We start from the raw sequence: 20733 nt of genomic DNA, 5'->3' as shown, positions 1-20733 counted from the left end.
AACCCTAACCTTAGAAAATAAATCTACACTCACAATTCATGATGAAAACAATGAACACAAACCCTAAGATGTTACTAAACATGATAAAATATGAGAATGATGAAATTTACAGGAAAAACAATAATTAAACTATGAGACAAACAATTAAAGATCCAAGAGACAAAAATATGAAGAACAATACTACTTTTAATAAATGACAATTTCTAGGAAAAACAATTAAAATATGACAATTAAAGATTAAACTAATACAAATTTGTTAAACAAAGATTAAACTATTAATAAGAAAGTAAATTAAAGACAAGAAATTAAAAGCTTACAAGTATTAAAAATGGAGTTCTATGGAAGAAGATGAAGAAATAACAAAAGGAAGAAGGAGAAAGAAGAGGGTTTTCAATCTCCCCTTCTATGCTCCCTCTAAAGGAGGCTTCACCTAAATACTTCTAATTAACCACTAAATAAATCCTAAGAAGTTAATTAAAAATAAAGATAAAAGAAAATAATACAAAATTAAAGTATTGAAAATTGGGCTGCACGGATTCCAGAAGAAAAAGTCTACTCGGTGTCCACTTCCACGACCAGGAAGCCGAGTCGACGTTTTTGGCTGACAGTTTCTGCAAACTTCAAACGATCGTCATTTCTTGCCCAATTATCGGAATTGGACATATAATATACCGTTGGAAAGTTCTTGAAGTTTAGTTTCCAATGCCACAAACTTTGCATTAATGCAATCTTCCTATCAAAGTTATGGCCAAAAGAGTAGATATATATCAAATTTCACCTCAAAACGTTTGCATTATAAACATTCTTCTACTCTTTTGCTCATTTTCTTTGTAGAACATCTTTACCCGAGCTAAAATATTTCTTAGTCAACTCCGTCATCATTAAAACCATAAGAATTATGCTTAAACAATTAAAATCACTCAAAATCAACATGAATAATCAAAACGAGTAAAAAGTAGCATAAATCTTCAAAATAATCACGGAATTACTAACAATGACCATCATTAAAGAGTATAACATTATATAAATAAGTGCAAATAATTGCAATTATCACGCCCCTTAATATTAAAGTTAAAATATATACTAAAACCATCCATTTTTCAAAATATATTGTCCAAAACTATCCATTTTACAAGTTAACAAGTCGATATTAATTAACTTAATAACTCATCCATAAACATCTCTACTTTCATAACACATCCAATAAATTGCCTTTACCCTGTAGTTAGTTGCCAATATGGCTATATATGTATGGCATTAACTAAAATGACTAATTATAATATAGAAAGGTAAGAAAAACTAGTAGCTTTAGACTACAAACAAGCAAGACAAGTCAAAAACAAGATACTATAAACAAGATGAATTTAAGAAGTTTTAACACTTGGCATCTTTACATCCACCTAAATTTTGTTTAAAATCATTTAATTTTTTTTTGATGGCAAATCTTGTTAGTTGTTTGTTCCCCTGTTTACCTTAAAAACTGCCTAAGCCACCCCATCAGTCCACAACTCCAGCTTCTTTTAAGCACACTTGTTTTCTTCACCCACTTCATCATCTCCTTATCTACCATTCCTTTTTTTTTTTTCTTTCTTTACATTGAAAATTTTAGATCTTAGATATGGCAGGAAATGGGGTATTTTCTGAAATTATTGAAGGTGAAGTCTTCAAATATTATGCTGATGGTGAATGGAAAATTTCATCTTCTGGTAAATCAGTTTCAATCATTAATCCCACTACTAGGAAAACCCAATATAAGGTTCAAGGTACAACCTTTTTTCATCTTTCTTTATTGATCATGGGTTTTGATTCATTTTTTTATGCTGTTTTTGGGATTATTTTATTTTTGATGATATTTTCTGAATTACCCATCTTTTTATTTTTGGAAAGTTTGCTACTTTGTTTGTGGGTTTGGCTTTCCATTAATGGTAATTACGCTTACACCTCGCTCTAGCCCTCTCTTTAAAAGGGTATGGGTATGGATTATCTGTCGCATTCCCTCACTAGACCCTGTTTTCTAGTGAGATTTTGGGTTGATGATGATGACATTTACACCTAGTCAAACCGGCCAACAGCTTCAGTTAACCGCTAGGGCTAACAACCATCAACCATTTGCCTTGTATGAGATACACCTATCCTATGTTTCATTGAAATTTGTGTTTTGAAATTGATAGCATGCACACAAGAAGAGGTAAATAAGGTAATGGAAGCATCAAAAGTGGCACAAAAATCATGGGCAAAGACACCACTTTGGAAGAGAGCAGAGTTACTGCATAAAGCAGCTGCTATATTGAAAGAACATAAACACCCAATTGCTGAATGTTTGGTCAAAGAGATTGCCAAACCTGCTAAGGATGCTGTTACTGAAGTAAGGGTTACTATTCTTTGTTTTATTTATTGTACAATGCCAAACCTGGGTATGGGTTTTCGCCGTCCTTCCCTCTCCCCAGACCCTGATCATGATAAGTTTCTGTGAGCGGAATACGGTGGGTACGATAATGATAATGAATGTCAAGTTTTGGGATGTTTTTGTAATTTTATCATTTGATGGTGGAATTTGAGTGACTCTTTTAATTGCCTCTTTAGATGTCTAATTAATCATTTTTTAAGTTGTTGAAACTTGAAAGGGTGTATAATGGTTTTTTGCTAATCATTGACTTCCTTATGGCTAACTGACCTTTTCTATTTTGCCCCCTTTTACTACCGAGCCTTGTTCTTTGTATTTGTGGGTCTAGTTTGAGGCTTAGAGTTGTCCTAAACAAGGGAATCTAGGCCCGAGTCTGTCTAGACTATGACTCGGTTCATTTCATCTAAAATTTATCAATATTGAATTATGTAACCTATGACATGGAAAATTGATAGCTGAGTTGTTTTAGCACATATATGTAGAGGTCAGTGTTCGGTCTACCTTATTGTGGTATTAAATTCACCATGGAAATCTTGATCAAAAAAGTTGAAGGATTAAATGGGTATAAACCATTGTCACGTACATTAGTGGAATTTGTGCAAAAAATGTAGCATCTTCCTTCAAATGGGTCAGTTTCAAAACACTATGTGATTTTAACCAATGAACTGGCTTACATAATATTTGATTGATTTTTGATCTTATTTTTGATTTGGTATAAAATTCTAGTTTCAAATTTTGATATGTTATGTTTTGGTTGTTTGTAAAAGGTTGTTAGGTCTGGAGATTTGGTGTCTTATTGTGCTGAAGAAGGGGTGAGACTTCTTGGTGAAGGGAAGTTCCTGGTTTCTGACAGTTTCCCCGGAAATGAGAGGACTAAGTATTGTTTAACTTCCAAGGTTAATTTTTTTTTTCTCTCTCACATTTTGTAAATATTATTTATCGTTCTTGTTCAATATGTTTACCGTGTTTTTATTGACAAAGATGGTTCTTGTAAGCTATCTTAGAAACGTAAAACAACTCTATTGCATTTGCATAGCATATTCTTTCAAGTCGTTATTTTCATGGAAATTAAGGAGTAAAAACATGGAAGAAGTGTTGGGATGGTTCATCCCACATCGATGAATTAAAGATGGTGTGCACACTTTATATGTCATTGGGCCCTTTTTCCCATTGTTGTATGGTTTTGGGATAGTATCTCCTTAGCTTATGGAGTGTGTGCACCTCATTTTTCCCCGACTATATATTGTCATTGACAATAAGTCCAACCCAACTTAACAAGAAGGTGCATGACGAGCGTGGGGCCAACTTTAGAGGATATGGCTTGAGAGTGATTGAGTGAATATTACTTTATATACGTTCATAGGTAGATTTTGGATTAAACATAGGATTATAAGTTACACTATATTTTATCGTCAAAAATCAAAAGTGTTGAAAGGCTTATGTAATACTTGTAGGGTTCATTTGAGGGCTTATGTAATACTTGTAGGGTTCATTTGAGTAATTGAGTAGGAAAAATGAACACAATATCATTTTCAATTTATTTTTCTTTTTAAGTAGTTTGTCTACTAGTAATACATGTGTTTACATCTTTGGCTTCCTATATTATAGGGAAATGGATAGATTGAAATTCAATACACATGGTTGGTGAAAGAATTTACTAGCCATAGGTTCATGGTCCCCTACAAGATGTGGATAGCTAGCGTGCGACTCGTGGATAAGCCATGGCAAACCACCACTAAATGCCAATTTAGAGTGATGGTTGATAAAATAGAACCAACCTCTCAAACTTGTGAAGATTATCATCTTGAGACCCACCATACACCAACTTATAATTATTGAAAAAAATCACCACTATAAGGGCAGTGGCACATCACTAGTATTCATGCCTTATCTTACTGATGGAAAATCTTTGGTTTGTGTTGCTTCATAGAATTAAGAATAATGACTAATGACCCATTTGAAAAAAAGAAGGGGCAATGGTAATATATGTACTTAACTCGAGTTTATTGGCCTAGATAATAGATACCTCGCTAAAAGGGACTTCGTGAATTTTTTTGTTAAGTAAAATTTGCTTATCATCAAAGGTAGTCGTTAGAGTATATAACATATTTTGAGGCCTCAACCATCAGATTAAGTTTTTGATCTTGTACTCCCGTTCCCTAGAAGTACTTTATTCTGAGAGGTTATCATTCTTCTTCAGTGACGGATATTGAGTTGGATTGCTTAGACATGAATGAAACTTACTGAGTCATTGTCCCCTTTGCCGTCCTGGACCACTTCCATTGCAAGTGCATTGTACTAATTACCATTTATCTTTCTGATGACTCCATTCCGTTGCTCCATTGCCATTAAGTAGCCCTCTCCGAGGCATTACGTAGGCAGGGATTGAGAGATCTATGTACTCAACCTTAATCTTGTCCATCTGATGACTGGTTGTCTGATTCTCAATCTTAAAATAAGCGACCTAAAGAAAAATGAAACTTATTTTTTTAAAATACAAGGATCGGATAAGTAATGGCAGTGGACTATGAGTTGACAAAACGGAACTGATAAGAAAACATAAATTTCTGAGCATCATTCATCAGCTTTACATCAGTTTTTTTCACATTGTAAAAGAGTTGTATCTCATATGGTTAAAACTTCTACTGGTTTGCAGATTCCATTGGGCGTTGTTTTAGCTATTCCGCCCTTTAACTACCCTGTCAACCTTGCTGTCTCAAAAATCGCACCTGCACTTATTGCTGGAAACTCCCTCGTGCTAAAGCCTCCAACACAGGTACTTTTCTTCACAAGAGCTGAAAGCTTTGTTTCTTTTTAGAAATTTGTAGACTTTTAAGACATGAGCGTTGTTCGTATGCCAGGGTGCTGTGTCAGCACTCCACATGATCCACTGCTTCCACTTGGCCGGCTTTCCTAAAGGACTTATTAGTTGTATCACGGGGAAAGGCTCCGAAATTGGCGATTTCCTGACATTGCATCCAGGGGTGAACTGCATAAGGTAATGTCATATGTTCTGGTTTAATTTTAAGTTTGTGACTTCCTCGTGATGAGGGTATTTGTGTGCATTCTTTCCCACCCTCCCCAAACCCTGTCTTGGGCAGAACTCATCGGGATGATGATGATGGTTGGCTATAAACAAACAGTTTCAAAACGACATTTTTTGAATATCTAAAATCTTTTTTGGACTTTAGTTTTACCGGAGGAGATACCGGAATTGCAATTTCCAAGAAAGCTGGAATGATCCCTCTTCAGATGGAACTCGGTGGAAAGGATGCTTGCATTATTCTTGAAGATGCCGATTTGGATCTTGCTGCAGCTAATATCGTAAAAGGCGGCTTCTCCTACAGGTAAACACCCTTTTAACCTTGTTCACAAGTATATTTCTACGTCTAGAACCGATAGTCAAATATGTTATTTTAGAATATTTGTTGTTTATGATTGGATTACCCAACACATTACTACTCAAATCAAGTACTAGGATAGGATAGAAATGGCACAATTACTTAAAACAATCTTCAAGTAAACTTACATCATATGCTTGATTACAAGGGATTATGACTATGTGACTAGTAATTCATGACAAGTCTGTAAGACGAAAATATGGTTCCACTTAATATTCTGAGTTCGCTGCAGTCACCAAAAATAACTCTTTCTGAAACTCTGCGACTGATACATAATTGCAACATTGGATTTTATATTTATACTTCAATCCGTAGCTTGTCGAAAGTGTGTCATGCCAAATTGTCAAATTGCATCTTTTTCTTACATAGTTTGAGTCTGAAATATAATCCAAGTTACTAAGGGGCCGGTTTAGTTCACCTGAATGAAACTAATTTTTACAAATTGAAACTAATTTTTTATTATAAATTTAAAAATAAGTTGTATTCATTAAAACTGATTTTTGTTGATTGAAACTGATTTTTACTGATTGAAACTGATTTTCACAAATTGAAACTAATTTTTTGTTATAAATTAAAAACAAGTTGTATTGATTAACACTAATTTTTACTAATTGTAATTGATTTTTGCTGATTGAAACTGATTTTTACTTATTAAAACTGATTTTTATTGATTACTTATTTTCTTGTGTTAATCTAAACAGAGCTTAAGTGGGAGGGTGAGCACTCACCTTTACATGTGTGCTGAACCAAGTTTTGTGTTATATGTTACACAATTCTATATTAATACTTGATAGGATTTGAACCAAATGATCCGGGAATTACAACTTTTGATCTTTTCTTTCTGCGCTTCAGTGGACAAAGATGCACGGCTGTTAAAGTCGTGCTAGTGATGGAATCTGTGGCTGATACTCTTGTCGAGAAAGTCAAAGCTAAAGTTTCCAAACTGACCGTTGGTTCTCCAGAAGAAGACTGTGACATAACTCCAGTTGTGACAGAATCATCTGCGAATTTTATCGAAGGATTAGTCAAGGATGCTAAGGAGAAGGGAGCAACCTTTTGTCAAGAATACAAAAGGGACGGCAATCTCATTTGGCCTTTATTGTTGGATAACGTTCGACCTGACATGAGGATTGCATGGGAGGAGCCGTTTGGCCCAGTTTTGCCGGTAATTAGGATACATTCTGTCGAAGAAGGGATCCACCATTGTAATGCTAGCAATTTCGGTCTCCAGGTATGCTTAAATCTTTGGTTTCTCTCAACTTCTTAATAGAAATGTTGAAATATAGTAGGCGCAATAGTGTAGACGTGATTTGATCCTTGGTTTGTGATATTGCATCGGTAAGACTTTACCAGCTAAACTAGCTGAAATGTACTTAAACACCCAAATATGACATGAATATGTTACGTAGATTCGGGTACTGATGTTGAATACTGATATGTGTCCAAGTGTCGGATGCGTCTAAATATTCAATTTTACGCCTAAAAAGTGTCTAAGTGCCTAACAATGTTCAAGCATTAAGGATCGGACACGGGTACGTAAAGCAAAATGAAGAGTTCGAGTAACATAGCATGAACTTGAAATGCTTATAGCCTCCGACTTTTGGCCACTTGTTTAAGACGAGGATTGTTTAGTTCTGTCAAACCTCTGAAGTCCGAACCTCTCGACAAGGATCATTTATAATGTTTCCAATCCTTGATTGACATAATGCATCTGATGTAGGGGTGTGTTTTTACGAAAGACATAAACAAGGCAATTTTGATCAGCGATGCAATGGAGACCGGAACAGTTCAAATCAATTCTGCGCCTGCTCGTGGACCCGATCACTTCCCTTTCCAGGTGAGCTTTTAGCAACTTACCGACTTTCAAAACAGAATATCCCGCAAATTCCTTGCATAATGCATACATTTGAAGCTTCGAACGACAATGGTAGACGCGATGATTCTAACGAATTCTTGTATGATGCAGGGAATAAAGGACAGTGGAATCGGTTCACAGGGAATAACAAACAGTATTAATATGATGACGAAAATCAAGACTACAGTGATCAATTTGCCTACACCAACCTACTCCATGGGTTGATCAATGAAAACTACTTTGACATTATGTATTGAATAAATCATGTCCTTGATATCTTGTTTTAGAGCTTTATTTTAAGGCTTGTGTACAACCATTAATTGACAATGAGTTATAACTTTGAAATTGATTGTTTAGTGTCTTGAAATTCGTTTGTTGGACGCAAAGGGGTTTAAAATAGATTTGATGGCCCGATATTTACTCGACTTTGTAACCGAATTTGATTTGACCCGATTTGAAATGGATTTATAATTATGTAAAAGCCAATGTGGATACAAGACTCGATTTAAACTGACTCGCAACTGAAGTTGACTCATTAACCTGAATGAACACCTCTAGAAGTCTACTTAAGGTTGTAAAAGAATGCTAAAATTTTTAGCGGGGAGTTTTGGATTAAACTTGTAAGTTGGACTCGAAAGGAGAAAACAATTTTTACTTGATGGTCAAAAGGAAACAAACGGCTAAATGAATCTTATTAGGGTGAAGTGCAACTAGGATAAACCGTCATGTTTGATAGTCGGTATTAAGTGGTGGAAATAATAAGAAATTTAATTTAATTTTAAAGGGGGAATTTCTTGAGATGATAATGGCCATGCTTTTTGTATTTCTTTCATTTTATTTTTTAAATTTTAAAATTCATTCTAATACATTACCATTTGAAATTGTGATATTAAATGGCAACAAAAAAATGTGAAAGAAACTTTTTGATGATAAAATTTTATATTTGAAGATGATGAAGATGAAGAGGGTTTTGATTTTTTTTTTTTGTGCTAATTTATTTTTAAAATAAATTTTATAAACATTAGGTCAAAGCATAATTAGAATAAGTAAACCATATTTAACGACTAAATCTAAAAATTAAGCCATAATACACCGAAATCCAAAAAATGATAAAGGGTGTAAAATCCAAATACTCCTAATTATAAGGTTGTTTTGGCAAAAATATTGGAACAAAAAAATACTTGTGTAGTAATAAATAGATTTCTCAAAGAAAAAAGTGATATCAGATTAGCACTTTGTCAATCAGTTCTATATCACGATTTTATCCACATTTTTCATGAATTAAAAAATCAAAATCATATACCGTGCCTATGAGAATAAACTTGCAAAACTGCTGCATGAACTCTTAGGCTAACAATCAACGTACAGAAACTACCTACAAAAACAAATACAATGAGGCAAAAAGGAGTACTAGTGCCGATGAGAGTGCTTCCGGCTATTAAAAATCGCCTCTCCCTTTTCTCTGCTCTTTCTTCGGACTATTCTGAACGCAAGTGAAAGTGCTCCGATAGTAGCCATGGCATAGAACACTCTGTACGGAGCCAATGCCAGGCCAGACAAAAATGAAAAGTACCCAGCAAGCAGGTAGACGTAACTCAATCTTACTTCAAGACCACGTACACCAGGGATATGATAGACGAAGAAATTAAATTCTGGATTTGAATCACAGATGCCGTGTAGTATGACACCAACGCACAACACTGAATCCAAAAACCATGGGAAGTTCTGACCTATTCCTAATCTCTGCAATCAAAAGCAATACACAAAATTTAAAATGCGTTTTGTAACAGATAGCACATTACATATGAATTCTTGTTAAAGGGTATTATTGAGAGAAATGTTCCCCAAATCCCATGCTCACAAGTCACAACCCTTGAATGCTATTCTCCAATGCAAAACAAGGCATGTCCTCTCAATCGGAATGTGAAAACTTGTATGAACAAAATAGAACTTTGAGGAATTAAGATAACTTAATAAAGCTTATCTAAGCTTACTTGAAATTTACTTAACTGGCTAATTATTTCTCTTGGCTCAACGAATCTAAAAACTTAATTGAATTTAATATAAAGCAAGAACATAGCCATAAACCAAATAAATGAGGAAGGAAAGATTTTTAAAAAAGATTATATGGTCTTCGCAGAATTCTTCCAGGTAATATAAGATTAAGAAGTCACTAATAAACAACATTCACTGATAAAGGTCGATTGAAATGGATGAAGTCAACCGAAGAACTAAATTAACTGTCATACCTGCAACCAAGCTACAAATGAAGGAGCAAACATTAGCATTGCAAGAAGATGTAAGATCAGTAGCCCATGTCTCTGGTGGAAGATCTCCAATTGTATGTCACTGAAGCTATTAGGAGATCCGCCGGTATTGTTATGATTCTCTTCTAAAGGCAAATAACGTTTTGACCGTCCAATGCGCTGATTAGCATACTGATCCATCCGATCATAATCTTTATCTTTCAATGATTCCTTCCTTTGTGCTCTGCTGCGATAGGAAGCTGTCAGATAGCTGTCACAAGACTCTTCTTAGGATCTCCAAGACACCCCAATTAAAAGAGTTTGAGAGAAGGGATCGGAGAACGGAAGGAGAATGAGAGAAGCAAGCCAAGTAGAATATTCATCGTAGAACATTAACAAACAAACAACCAACTTCTACATTATATTTGAAAATTCTTTTATGTTTTGTTTGGAAATGAGGTTTTCATTTGGAAATATGAAATTGGCTCAAAATTTATTGATTGGCAGATTAAAAGTTTTCAAATTTGGAATTGGATCAATTTCACCATTGTTTTTAAAGTACTTAAAGTTGAGAATTTGAGAATGTGACTTTCTAAACCTTGTCATTCTCAAATTCTTCATTTATAATTTCATAATTGAAATTCATAATTTAAAATGAAATACTTGTTTCCAAACAGACATTTGGAAATATGATATTAAGGTCAATATTTTCCAATATGCTGTCCAAGGAATAGATGACAAAACTTGACCAGCTTGGTATCTCCCCATTTATTGACTATTAACAGGAAAGATTGCATTAATTCAATATTCCGAAGACCATAGGTGACAGATTTCATTCTAGAAATTTAGCAAAGATTTCTTCAATATGATTAACTCAACCAGACTTTGACATCTAAAAGGGTTGCTTTTGGATAATGTTACTTAAAATAAACTTGCCCCCAGATCGAAATTACCTGCACAGTGCACTATGGCAGCAAAAAGAATGCGATATTAACAGTATTGACAAGCCTAATGCCGGATGAACAAAGCACACCAGAACAATTGCTACCAAGATTGTCATGAGTGCAGGATTAGATCTGACAACTCTCACCACCTGCTTCAATAACAAATCAGTTATGTTATGAAAATCCTGTTAATTATCAAAAAGGAATACAAAGGGAAAGAAGGATCTATATAACATCCTAGATTTAAAAACTACCAGAACAGGTATGTTGGTATGACAGGTATAGATAAACTGTAATGTGTTCGAGTAACTACCTTAATTGTAGATACCCTGGAGACCAGATCAATAATTTGTTGGAGAAAGGATAAACAAAAGGACCCTTTACACACTTGCAACCTGCTACCACAAAATAAAATGTAATGAGCAAGAATTATAAAAACCTTTTAGGTTAAATTTATAAGTGAACAAATAGCAGACAAGAGGAGGCGTGCAATGAACTTGTAGTTTTATCCATAAACATATTCTAGCACATCTGACCTAATATCATCAATCTTTTTTACTTATACAGAAAGCATGATTTTCTTGAGTAAGACTCAGAAACAATTGAGACCTAGTATCAATTACTGAAGAAGTTATAACAACCACATGAAAGGGTGTAGATAAGGATGAGAGTGACTCAAAAAATAAACAGTTGAAAATGTCAAGGCCTTTGCTAGTAGCTAAGGATGGAAGTGAGTAATTTGCTTCCTTCTTTTTTCTGATTTACATTAGCATAGTAAAAATTCTGGCAATCTGGGGTCTTGAATTGTATACATATGTACAGTTTCTGCGTATTTGGTGTCAGATACGTATTTTCTTTACATAATACTTATCATTTATATATCATATTTTAGCTTAAGCATTGTCTACTCCCTTTATTCCCATGATTTTGCATCACATGCTATTTTTTGGTGTCCCATCGAGTTTTCCCCTTTACTTATTATGAAAGAGTACGTTACCTTTTTTCACTCTATTGCTCTCGTACCACATGCTTTAGCCCACTCAAATACACACACCCTTAATAAAACAACATTGTCCTGGCAGAGCTAACTCATGGGGATAGGAGCTAACGAATTAGGGCAGGTATATAGTTTGTCAATCACTGTAGTTCAATGAATGCATGCTGCCTGGGGATATGATTATTAAGTTGGTTTAGAGGATAACTACATATCACAGAAGTTTCAAAAAGCAGAAGAAACTGTGCTATCAACTCACTATGAAGAGATTATACAGATTGTTTCCTCAGGCATGAACTTGCACAATATATACACACAGAAAGTAAAAAGAAGCATAAATGCAATATTAAACATCAGTTTTAAGAACCAAGCACAATTATATTTATTGATTGGAGTAGTACTACTTTCCAAAGAAAGGTCAGAGCAGAACGAAGATGTGCTAAATGAACAGATTAGTTTCAAAGAAATATACGGAGGTAAGAACTGACCTATTTTTGAAGAAAACATGAGCAAAAGCGCTGATGTAGAAAACAAATTGTGAGATCAATACCAGAACAACAATGAGGCCATTTGCAACCATGTAACAGGCAAGAGATACAACAATAAAACTTGAGATGGAGGGAATAGGATGGAATTGAAGGACTGAGAGCACCAAAGGGATTAACAGAGGAGCTGCGGTCAATAGAGGAAATGAAGACAGCTTCATGTTGCACTCAACTGCTGTCAGCATTGAGGGAATGGGCATGCCAAGCTCCCAAGCATGCGCTTGCCTCATGAGAGCAAAGAACACTATGGCAACTGCAAGACCAACTATCTGAAAAAGGAGCCACAACATAGGAATTGGTAATCCACATCAAATAAAAAATTCCATTTCCATAATTCGACTTTTTATATGTGGCTTCTTTAAACCACCACCGCAAATGTCTGACATATTTATACTTTACATTTGACTTCCCCAAAAAATTAAATTTTGACATGTGGCATACCACATATTGCTTTTTTTTGATAGAGGTCATCTTGAAATCAAAGTAAGGGTAAGTTCTCAACAAACAGAATACAACCCTTTGATGCAGGAACCAAGGTTCAAAAAGTAAAATAATATTTTAATCTGCCTGTAAAGTCAAATCTAGAGTCAAAAACAGGAATGATCTGTTGGTATTTGACATTGACACATAGCAAAACTGAAAATAAATACCATTGATGATAGGATCATGAAGCACAAGTCATCACCTTAGAACAGTACAGAAGAAGAAATCTGCTAGCAGCAGCAGTGGCAGAAACAGAAAAGCTGGCTTTGTAGGCACAATGAGGATCAACCTGATCAAAGCAAAAAATGCACACATCAGTAGTATACACATTGAACTGATTCGAAGGATATGCACAATCAATTTGCACTGAAAAAATGGTGATAACAAGCTTAGTGCAAGAAAGTGACAATATACCAGCAACATAACAGTGGTTTTCTCTGATCCCTGGGCTGAATTCCAGAGTGCTGGGGCAGAATCTACTGTTACTGTCTCCGAAATCAAATTTGGGTATATGTGGAGACCAGATGTCCTATCCCAAGCAAGGGCCACTGCTGGAAAACATCGCATCTTGCAAAGCCCTATTTATGACAGTTAGCAATAAGAAAGTTAAATAGAGCAACCCTTAATTACAACTCCCTGCATATGAAAAAATGTGAAACTAAATATCAGAAGAAAAGTAAAAAGATTCTGAAATTTATCCCTTTTCCCGAACAAATGATTGATGCTAATTAAGGTCCTCACAATGTCTAATACAAATATTACATATCTGAAACCTCAAACCGTTAATATAATTTCTTCTATCCACAGATATTAACAGCATGACAACAGAAGCCAAAGATTTGACACTGTTTTGAAGATATGCCAGATGTCAGTACATGAGACTGGGAAGTAGGGACAACAAAGACCAAATAGGAGTACTCACTAGTCAGTCTTCTGAACGATTCCACAAAAAAAAAAAAAAGTTTTGTACAACTATGGTCTATGGCTTCAAACCTTGAAAACTAAAATATTCAGCTGAACTCAACTGAAATTCTTTGAACCATTCAAAGCTCTACAACAGTACAGTGTCTATGCCCTAGTTTAGAAGAAATATAAGAAGATATCCGATAAGTATAATGCATTGAGTTCCCTGCATTTTGATTTACACAAAAGAAAACCAATTTGCAGGAGACATCTCCCACAGAGATAATAAAGGCAGTAGCACAAAAATTAAGTCAGAAAATTTTGAAGTCAATAGATTCTTCCATCAGCAATCATTAGATTTTCTCACAACTTGTGAATAAAGGAGCCAATAACATGAAAGTAAGCAAAGAAACTAGGGAGTAAGAAGCCCCAAGCACTAATCAAAGAATCTATGCTGTCCAAAACTTTGACAACGCTCTCTGTCAAGTGCCAATAGTGGGTACCAGAAAAAGGAAGGGATTCATACTACATCAAGATTCCTAATCCAACTTTGATAGCTAACGGATCTAAGAAAAATTATATCAAAACTCTACTAACACAGCTTAGAATATGAGTTCTTACGGCTGTTTTCAGCATCCTCATCTTTTTGAGCTGAGAGCTCAGAATTTTTTATTCCACAGCCAGTTGTTTTTAGAGACACTGTGACGGGCAATAGGCCTAAACTGATGGTAAAGGACAGATTAAGAGCGATTGGATGATCCTCCTTAAACAATATTTCCTGCACTCAGTTTTCAGCATAATTAATCATCAATGTAGATTATTCAAAAGAATATAAACTAGAAGAAATCTAATCCTAGAACATCATCTCCACCGGACAATTCAGATTTCAGTAAAGTAATAATTGACCATAAATATAGATACATGAAAGAATACAAATTTAGAAACTAACATTTTGCGAATAGACCGACTTAAGCAATGACAATGGAGAAAATGTCTTAACCCCCTCTTCATGCTTGAAGAATTGACCAACGGCCATTGAAGCTGCAGGTGGAGGTCTCCCAGAAACAGTCTACAAACATAAATCGACTAGTCAAGTATTTAAGGTTATGTGTAGCAACTAACAAAGAATAGAAAAAGGCTAGCTAGTCCTAAGACAATACCGGCCGAGGAGCAACTGAAATAGTTATAAATCTGAATCCCTGCATAGCTTCAGGGCTTAGCCAAAAAACAGCAGATGGAGGAGGCTGCTCTGTTTGACTCCCTGGTTCGATCTAGCAATAATGACATCAAAACAATAAACATAAAGATAAAAGAAAAGATTTATATTAAAATTTTTCTATCATTTCACACAAAGTATTTAGGGATTAAGGATTCGGTGCGGTTGTTGCATGATATGACACGAAGGAACAGATAGGTCTTATATGACTCGTTAACACAAACTTGAGATAGTTTACCACCATATGAACATACTGAAAATCAAAGAAACCTCAGAGTATAGAAATTTATTCAATGAAGTTGTCAGTGGACCATGTAAAGCATATATGAAAGGTCCATTACAACCAATTACAACTTCTTTACAGTTAACACAGGAAAATATCAGATTTATACCTGCCTTGGTGCTGGTCCTGAAGGAATTTGGGCCATTGTTGAAGTCACTTCTACAACTCTTTTGCTCAGAGGCAAGTTGGAAAAAGATTTTTGTTTTTCAGGCCAGAGATGAATTCTAACCCCAGAGCACGGAGAAAGATTTGAAACTAGTACAAAATGGCTTTTCCCATTCGAACCCTAAACATGTGGACAAAGTATTACAAAGGATAAATGATATTTAAATCAGCAAAGAATGGTATGCGAGCAAAGAAAAGTGTAATAATGCAAACCACGGACAATTACCAGCTAATAAAAATTTGGAAATCAATGTACCAGAAATTTCACACTTCTTAACAACATGTTGAGGCACAGATGCACTAAAGTAGTTTGCCAAAAAAAATTAAATATTATCCCTCCGCCTAGAGACAAAAGGGGGGATGACAAAGTCACATTTCACAAATTGTTTGCAACCTTTATGTAGATAAGGGATTTAAGTTTTGACCATGTCATCATCTTTTTCTTCTTGTATTTCTTTTGGCATGTGAATTTTGCAAATAAAACTGCAATGTAGACAACTAACAGGAAAATTTAATTGTACAGATTGCTCAATTGATGCCCAGACTAACCAGCTTCTGTATATCCAACCACCGTCTCCTGCCATCCATTGCTAAGACAGTGACTGTAGGTGTCTGAATATAAAGATCTCTCTCAAGACTGTCCGTATCCCATTGAATATTTTTGGGACAAGCACCTGCAATATGAATTTTGGTCAACTTCAAAACATGGACCAGTTATGCAATTACTGAAGCATAAGCAATGCAACTCCCATAGAGTTAGCCTCAAGCATACAACAACAATGCCAAAGCCTTAATCCCAAAAGATTGGGGTGTACCGCGTACCAGACTCTATATTCTCTTTTACAAGTTATGATTGTTAGAGAAAGATGTTAGATGGCCACGGTGGTTCGTTCACATTATGTCATGCTCCTGTAGTACTTCCTAGTTCCCAGAGGTAGCTAATTTTGCCTTATGAAAGATAGTAAATTTAGATATAGATACCAGCTATATACTATAGAAATATTTTTTTCTCTCAGATATTAAATCAGGTAACATTTATAGCCATTTTGTGCAGAAAGAAGCATAAAAATTCTACTCAAATTTAATTCTGTCATCATGTCATTAAGCAAATTCTTTAGTTCACAAATCAGCATTTGCAGTTATGATAATTGTGATTTACCTAGAGAATGCCTTCCATCTCCATTAATTTCCAAATTTCTTTGATGCGCATATGATTCCTCTACAAAGTCAGAACTATGTCGAAGGCCACCATGAAGCATCTTTGTAAATATTGCCAGTCTTTTTTGTGTATCAGTGAACGGATTCCCTGTTTCTGGATCCACCAAACTAAGAAGTGTATGTGACACCTACAATGAAATTAAAAGCAAATCAAAATTCTAAATAAAGAAATTACACTTCAGAAGCTGCTAGTAAGAAATGGATGAACCTTACTTGGACAACAAGTTGATTACACCATAAGATTGCCTGGTGTTCCATTGACAACCACACATTTTTCATCTCTGTACTACTGATCATAAAGCCATGAGAGGGAGGAACAATGCCATCAAGAGTTTCTAACTTTGACCGCACCTTCAAACAGAGTGAAATGGAGTTAGCAAGCAAATCACATATATGGCTTATGACATATAATTAAAAACACTCGGTGGACTCAGAGATGCCACAAAAAAAGAAAAGGTTGGATGATGCAGGCTCAGGTTATTACGAGAGAAGCATCTAGGTGAAAAAGGTTACTAAGGATAGAATAGGTTGAAATAACATTAGCAACTTTCAAATTGAAGTATCACCTTTAATACTTAAAACTTTTTGTTATCAAGAACCTTTTATAAGCCAATATCATGATTCCCAAGACTAGGGATTAAAAAGTTATTCATCCAAAAGATTAAGTACATATATGTAGGGTCACCATCCTAAACAAAAATAAACATAAGAGGACAGAGTACTGTTTTGAGGGTAGAACATGTCAAAAATTGTAAAAATTGAATTTTGGTGATAAGATCAAGCCACATATCATTGTCCATGCAGAATTAAAGAACTTGAATCGCCTTTTCTAAAGAAAACTAAGTAGTTTATAACAAAAGGAAAACAATAACCAAGCAAAGACTAGAGATAAGCTACACAAATTGCCACAAAGCAAGCTGGAAAATTAAAATTTGAATGAAACCTGATAATCATTGACTCCCCCAGAAATTGAGATCACAACAACATGAGAAAGCATAGGATGTGATGCATAACTCCGGGCATTAGAGACTTGGAGATGATATCCTTCTTGCCATTTCTGATTTATGGAAGCGTAGTAATAGCCCAAAGATGGCTGCAACGCGACAGGAGGGGTTCTGTATCAAGTAAATCTTGTAAGAATAAATTGATTGAAAGGGTCTATCATTCAGTGAAAGCAGAACCACTCCCTCACCCCCCTTGTCAAAAAGCAAATAAGAAATGACTCACTGGTGTGGACTTGAAAGAGTAACAATTGTCTCAACGGCTTTTTTTCGTAAATTTGGGTGAACAGTAGCAGCTCTAGCAACAAAACCGCCCATGGAGTGACCAACTAATATAACACTTTTTGGCAAAGTTCCGTAGACAGCAGTACCTTCCTTAGTTCTAGCATCAATAGACTCTTTATATTGATCCAATATCTGTAAGTATACCCAAAAATAAGCAAAGTGAAATGAGGAGAAGATTTTTGAAAAAGAAGTGGTAGCAACTAGCAAAAATATCGAGAAAGAAGACACTTCAATTAACCAAAATGAAACGTGCATTTGTACAGCTATTAATGAGCTAAGCATAACAGCAAACCCGATGAATTGCATATACAACATATTCTGCATGCTCTTCCAGGATCCCACCATCCATGGCAGAATGTTCACCTTCCAAATCCACAGCAAACCAGTCCAGCATTGAAGCATATTGATTGGGTAGAGAAATATTAGCTGCACCAATGTCCCCATCCTTGTGGCTTAGGGAAGCTTCCTTATAGTAAGTATGTTCAGATGGCCCTGAGGTATAAGCCCAATAGGACTCTTTTGCGATTGAACGAACCTATGAGCAGTAAAGCATGAAAAAAGAAACTCAAAAAAAATGCAACAAAAATTTATCATTCTTCTCTTGCAACAACACAATCAAAAAGAAAAGATGGTAGCGCCACATTTGTCAACCAAGAATAGCAGCATAGTGGCATCTACAAGTAGAACATGATCCCATCAATAACTCAATCATAAATTAAATATATAGGATCTCTGTAAAATTTCTTAAGCCCAAATTTCTTCTGTCTTCTCTTTTCAGCTCTATAGTTTGTGAATATGAAATTACGAATGCATACTTGGTTAACACATAATCCATCAATACACGACTTAGATATTTCATTCAAAGAATCGAGCCATTTCATGAGTCACGAGGTTCCTGCTTGCCAATTTCCACTGTTTTCTTATGGAAACATATGTCCATGCTAGCTCTAAAAAAAAGAATTCACTCCAGTGATCTAGTCTCATCACTTCGGTAAGTTTTTCATCTAACTACATAATATACATTAAATTTTAAATTTCTTAAGCATCAAAGCACTCAAAACGTCACAGCTACTCCCTTGATCATTATACATTTGCCCCATTCCCATAGTTCACTACATAAAGGGATGAAGCAAGGAAAAAAAAAAGTAAAGACTTCATATCAACCTTTTCCTCCCACTTCCTCTCCTTACAAATGAAACCTCAATTATCCAAACATGAGAAAGTCTCTTTTTTTTCCTTCCACATCCTGTTTTTCCCATCCAAATCTCTTCTATCAAACACTCCAAAACGGTGTAAGGGAGTATACACTTTATATAGAACAAGTTCCCTAAGTGCAATTTAGTTGTGCAATTAAGTTCAATTCTAATAAAATCATTTCAAGTTTTCTCATTATTCACTATCACATTTTCACAACTTAAACAGATTCTAAAAAGTTGACTTGATTCTTATTTAGTAATTTTAGTTTATTTCAGTTATAATTAGTCGGATAGAATTAGTCTTTAATCCATCATTCCAACTTCAAATCTCTTAATGCCAGTTTCAAAATTGATTTAATCTTAGTGTTCAGCAATTACTTTCCAATATCAAATCCTAATCACTGAATTTTAACTTCTACCTTAGGAGATATCAAAGCAGAATTAACTTCATAAAACATCAAACAATTCAACGCTAACAAAAAGAAATACGAATATTTTCCAATTATAGAAACAAACTCTACGAATTATAAGAAAAAACAGTAACAAAATCTAATTATCTATCTACTTTCCACTAAATCTACTAAAACAAATACATTACCATATCCAATTTTCTACTGCATTAATTAAAACTGAAAACCTTAATCACCAAAAATTCAAATTAAGTATACCTGCTTATAGCTTCCACCATTACCAGGAATGAACAAAACAGGAACACCATTAAGCTGTTTCAGATGCTGATCAAAATCAATTTTCTTCCATCCTTCATGATACAAATACAATCCATACTTATTTGACGATAAATTCTTCGGCGCCGAAATCGGAATGTAAGTAGGATACATGTAAGTCATAGTACAACCATTTTGAATTGGTTTCAATAAGCCGTATAATCCTACTATACCAATTACTGCAGTTATTGCGATTACTACTCCCAATCTTAGCTTCGATTTTGCACTTTCCATTTATAGAAATTCTCTTGTACTTCGTAAAGCTAAAAATCACAATACGTCACACTGTGTTACTGCGATCTGAGGTTTACTGATTTGACTTCAAATTGATCAAATTTTTTGGCGAATTAAAAAAATTAAGAAGTTAGATTGAGCTGAATTTGACGAAGGATTTTTAGATCAGTGATTTTTGGAAGAGATGCATGGGTAAATGAGAGATAAATTAGAGAGAGAATTGGCTATGGCTGCTTTAGCTGCATTTGTTTAATTTTTCAAATGTTGGTTTGTATGAAGTGAAGTGACTTAGAGAGAGGAAGAGGATTAAAATGAAAAAAAAAAAAAAAAGTTGAAACACTATAGAATAAGGTTTGATTATGAAATGGCTTGTTTAGCTTTATCAATTGTTCAAATAAGCTTAATTATCAAATATTATTTTAATCATAACTTTTTAAATGAAACGACTTTAGCCTATCTATATCGACTGGTCAAAATATTTAGTGTTTTAGAGTGATCAATTTTAAAGTATAGTAAGATGCAAGCTGGTAGTTTAAATTTCACTCACTCCTCTTAAAGATTAATCTCAAGTTGAGGGGCTCTTTAGCCGCATCCTTCTTTATGTGCGTGGATTGTCGCATTTCCTATGAGCGAGA

At 34.8% G+C, this 20733-nt stretch overlaps 2 protein-coding genes across 4 annotated transcripts; one reads left to right on the top strand and one right to left on the bottom strand.

Annotated features, from left to right (window-relative positions):
- Nucleotides 1-1166: 1166 nt before the first annotated feature.
- LOC130804634 (NADP-dependent glyceraldehyde-3-phosphate dehydrogenase) lies at nucleotides 1167-8085 on the top strand. Its single transcript, XM_057669150.1, has 9 exons — nucleotides 1167-1763; nucleotides 2172-2365; nucleotides 3172-3300; nucleotides 5061-5180; nucleotides 5266-5402; nucleotides 5596-5751; nucleotides 6658-7036; nucleotides 7526-7642; nucleotides 7772-8085. Exons 1-9 carry the CDS (start codon nucleotides 1619-1621, stop codon nucleotides 7883-7885), a joined length of 1491 nt encoding a protein of 496 aa, XP_057525133.1. The 5' UTR covers nucleotides 1167-1618; the 3' UTR covers nucleotides 7886-8085.
- Nucleotides 8086-8860: 775 nt separating this feature from the next.
- On the bottom strand, nucleotides 8861-20422 carry LOC130804633 (uncharacterized). 3 transcript variants are annotated; one of them, XM_057669149.1, is made up of 18 exons: nucleotides 19808-20422; nucleotides 18236-18478; nucleotides 17885-18075; nucleotides 17601-17772; nucleotides 16871-17008; nucleotides 16599-16785; nucleotides 15989-16113; nucleotides 15384-15560; nucleotides 14936-15046; nucleotides 14725-14844; nucleotides 14397-14553; nucleotides 13287-13450; nucleotides 13075-13161; nucleotides 12333-12658; nucleotides 11164-11245; nucleotides 10860-10999; nucleotides 9910-10150; nucleotides 8861-9403 (listed from the first exon to the last, which is right to left on the bottom strand). In XM_057669149.1, exons 1-18 carry the CDS (start codon nucleotides 20096-20098, stop codon nucleotides 9071-9073), a joined length of 3285 nt encoding a protein of 1094 aa, XP_057525132.1. In that variant the 5' UTR covers nucleotides 20099-20422; the 3' UTR covers nucleotides 8861-9070. The 3 variants fall into 3 exon arrangements, with proteins under 3 accessions (XP_057525132.1, XP_057525129.1, XP_057525131.1); XM_057669146.1 differs by having other exon boundaries at nucleotides 9910-10177; nucleotides 19808-20410; XM_057669148.1 differs by having other exon boundaries at nucleotides 9910-10153; nucleotides 19808-20410.
- Between the last annotated feature and the right edge of the window lie 311 nt (nucleotides 20423-20733).

This window comes from Amaranthus tricolor, chromosome 17 (assembly GCF_026212465.1).
Source record: "Amaranthus tricolor cultivar Red isolate AtriRed21 chromosome 17, ASM2621246v1, whole genome shotgun sequence".
NCBI lineage: Eukaryota > Viridiplantae > Streptophyta > Magnoliopsida > Caryophyllales > Amaranthaceae > Amaranthus > Amaranthus tricolor.
Note: the sequence above shows the minus strand (reverse complement) of the source record. Positions and strands in the feature narration are given on the sequence as shown.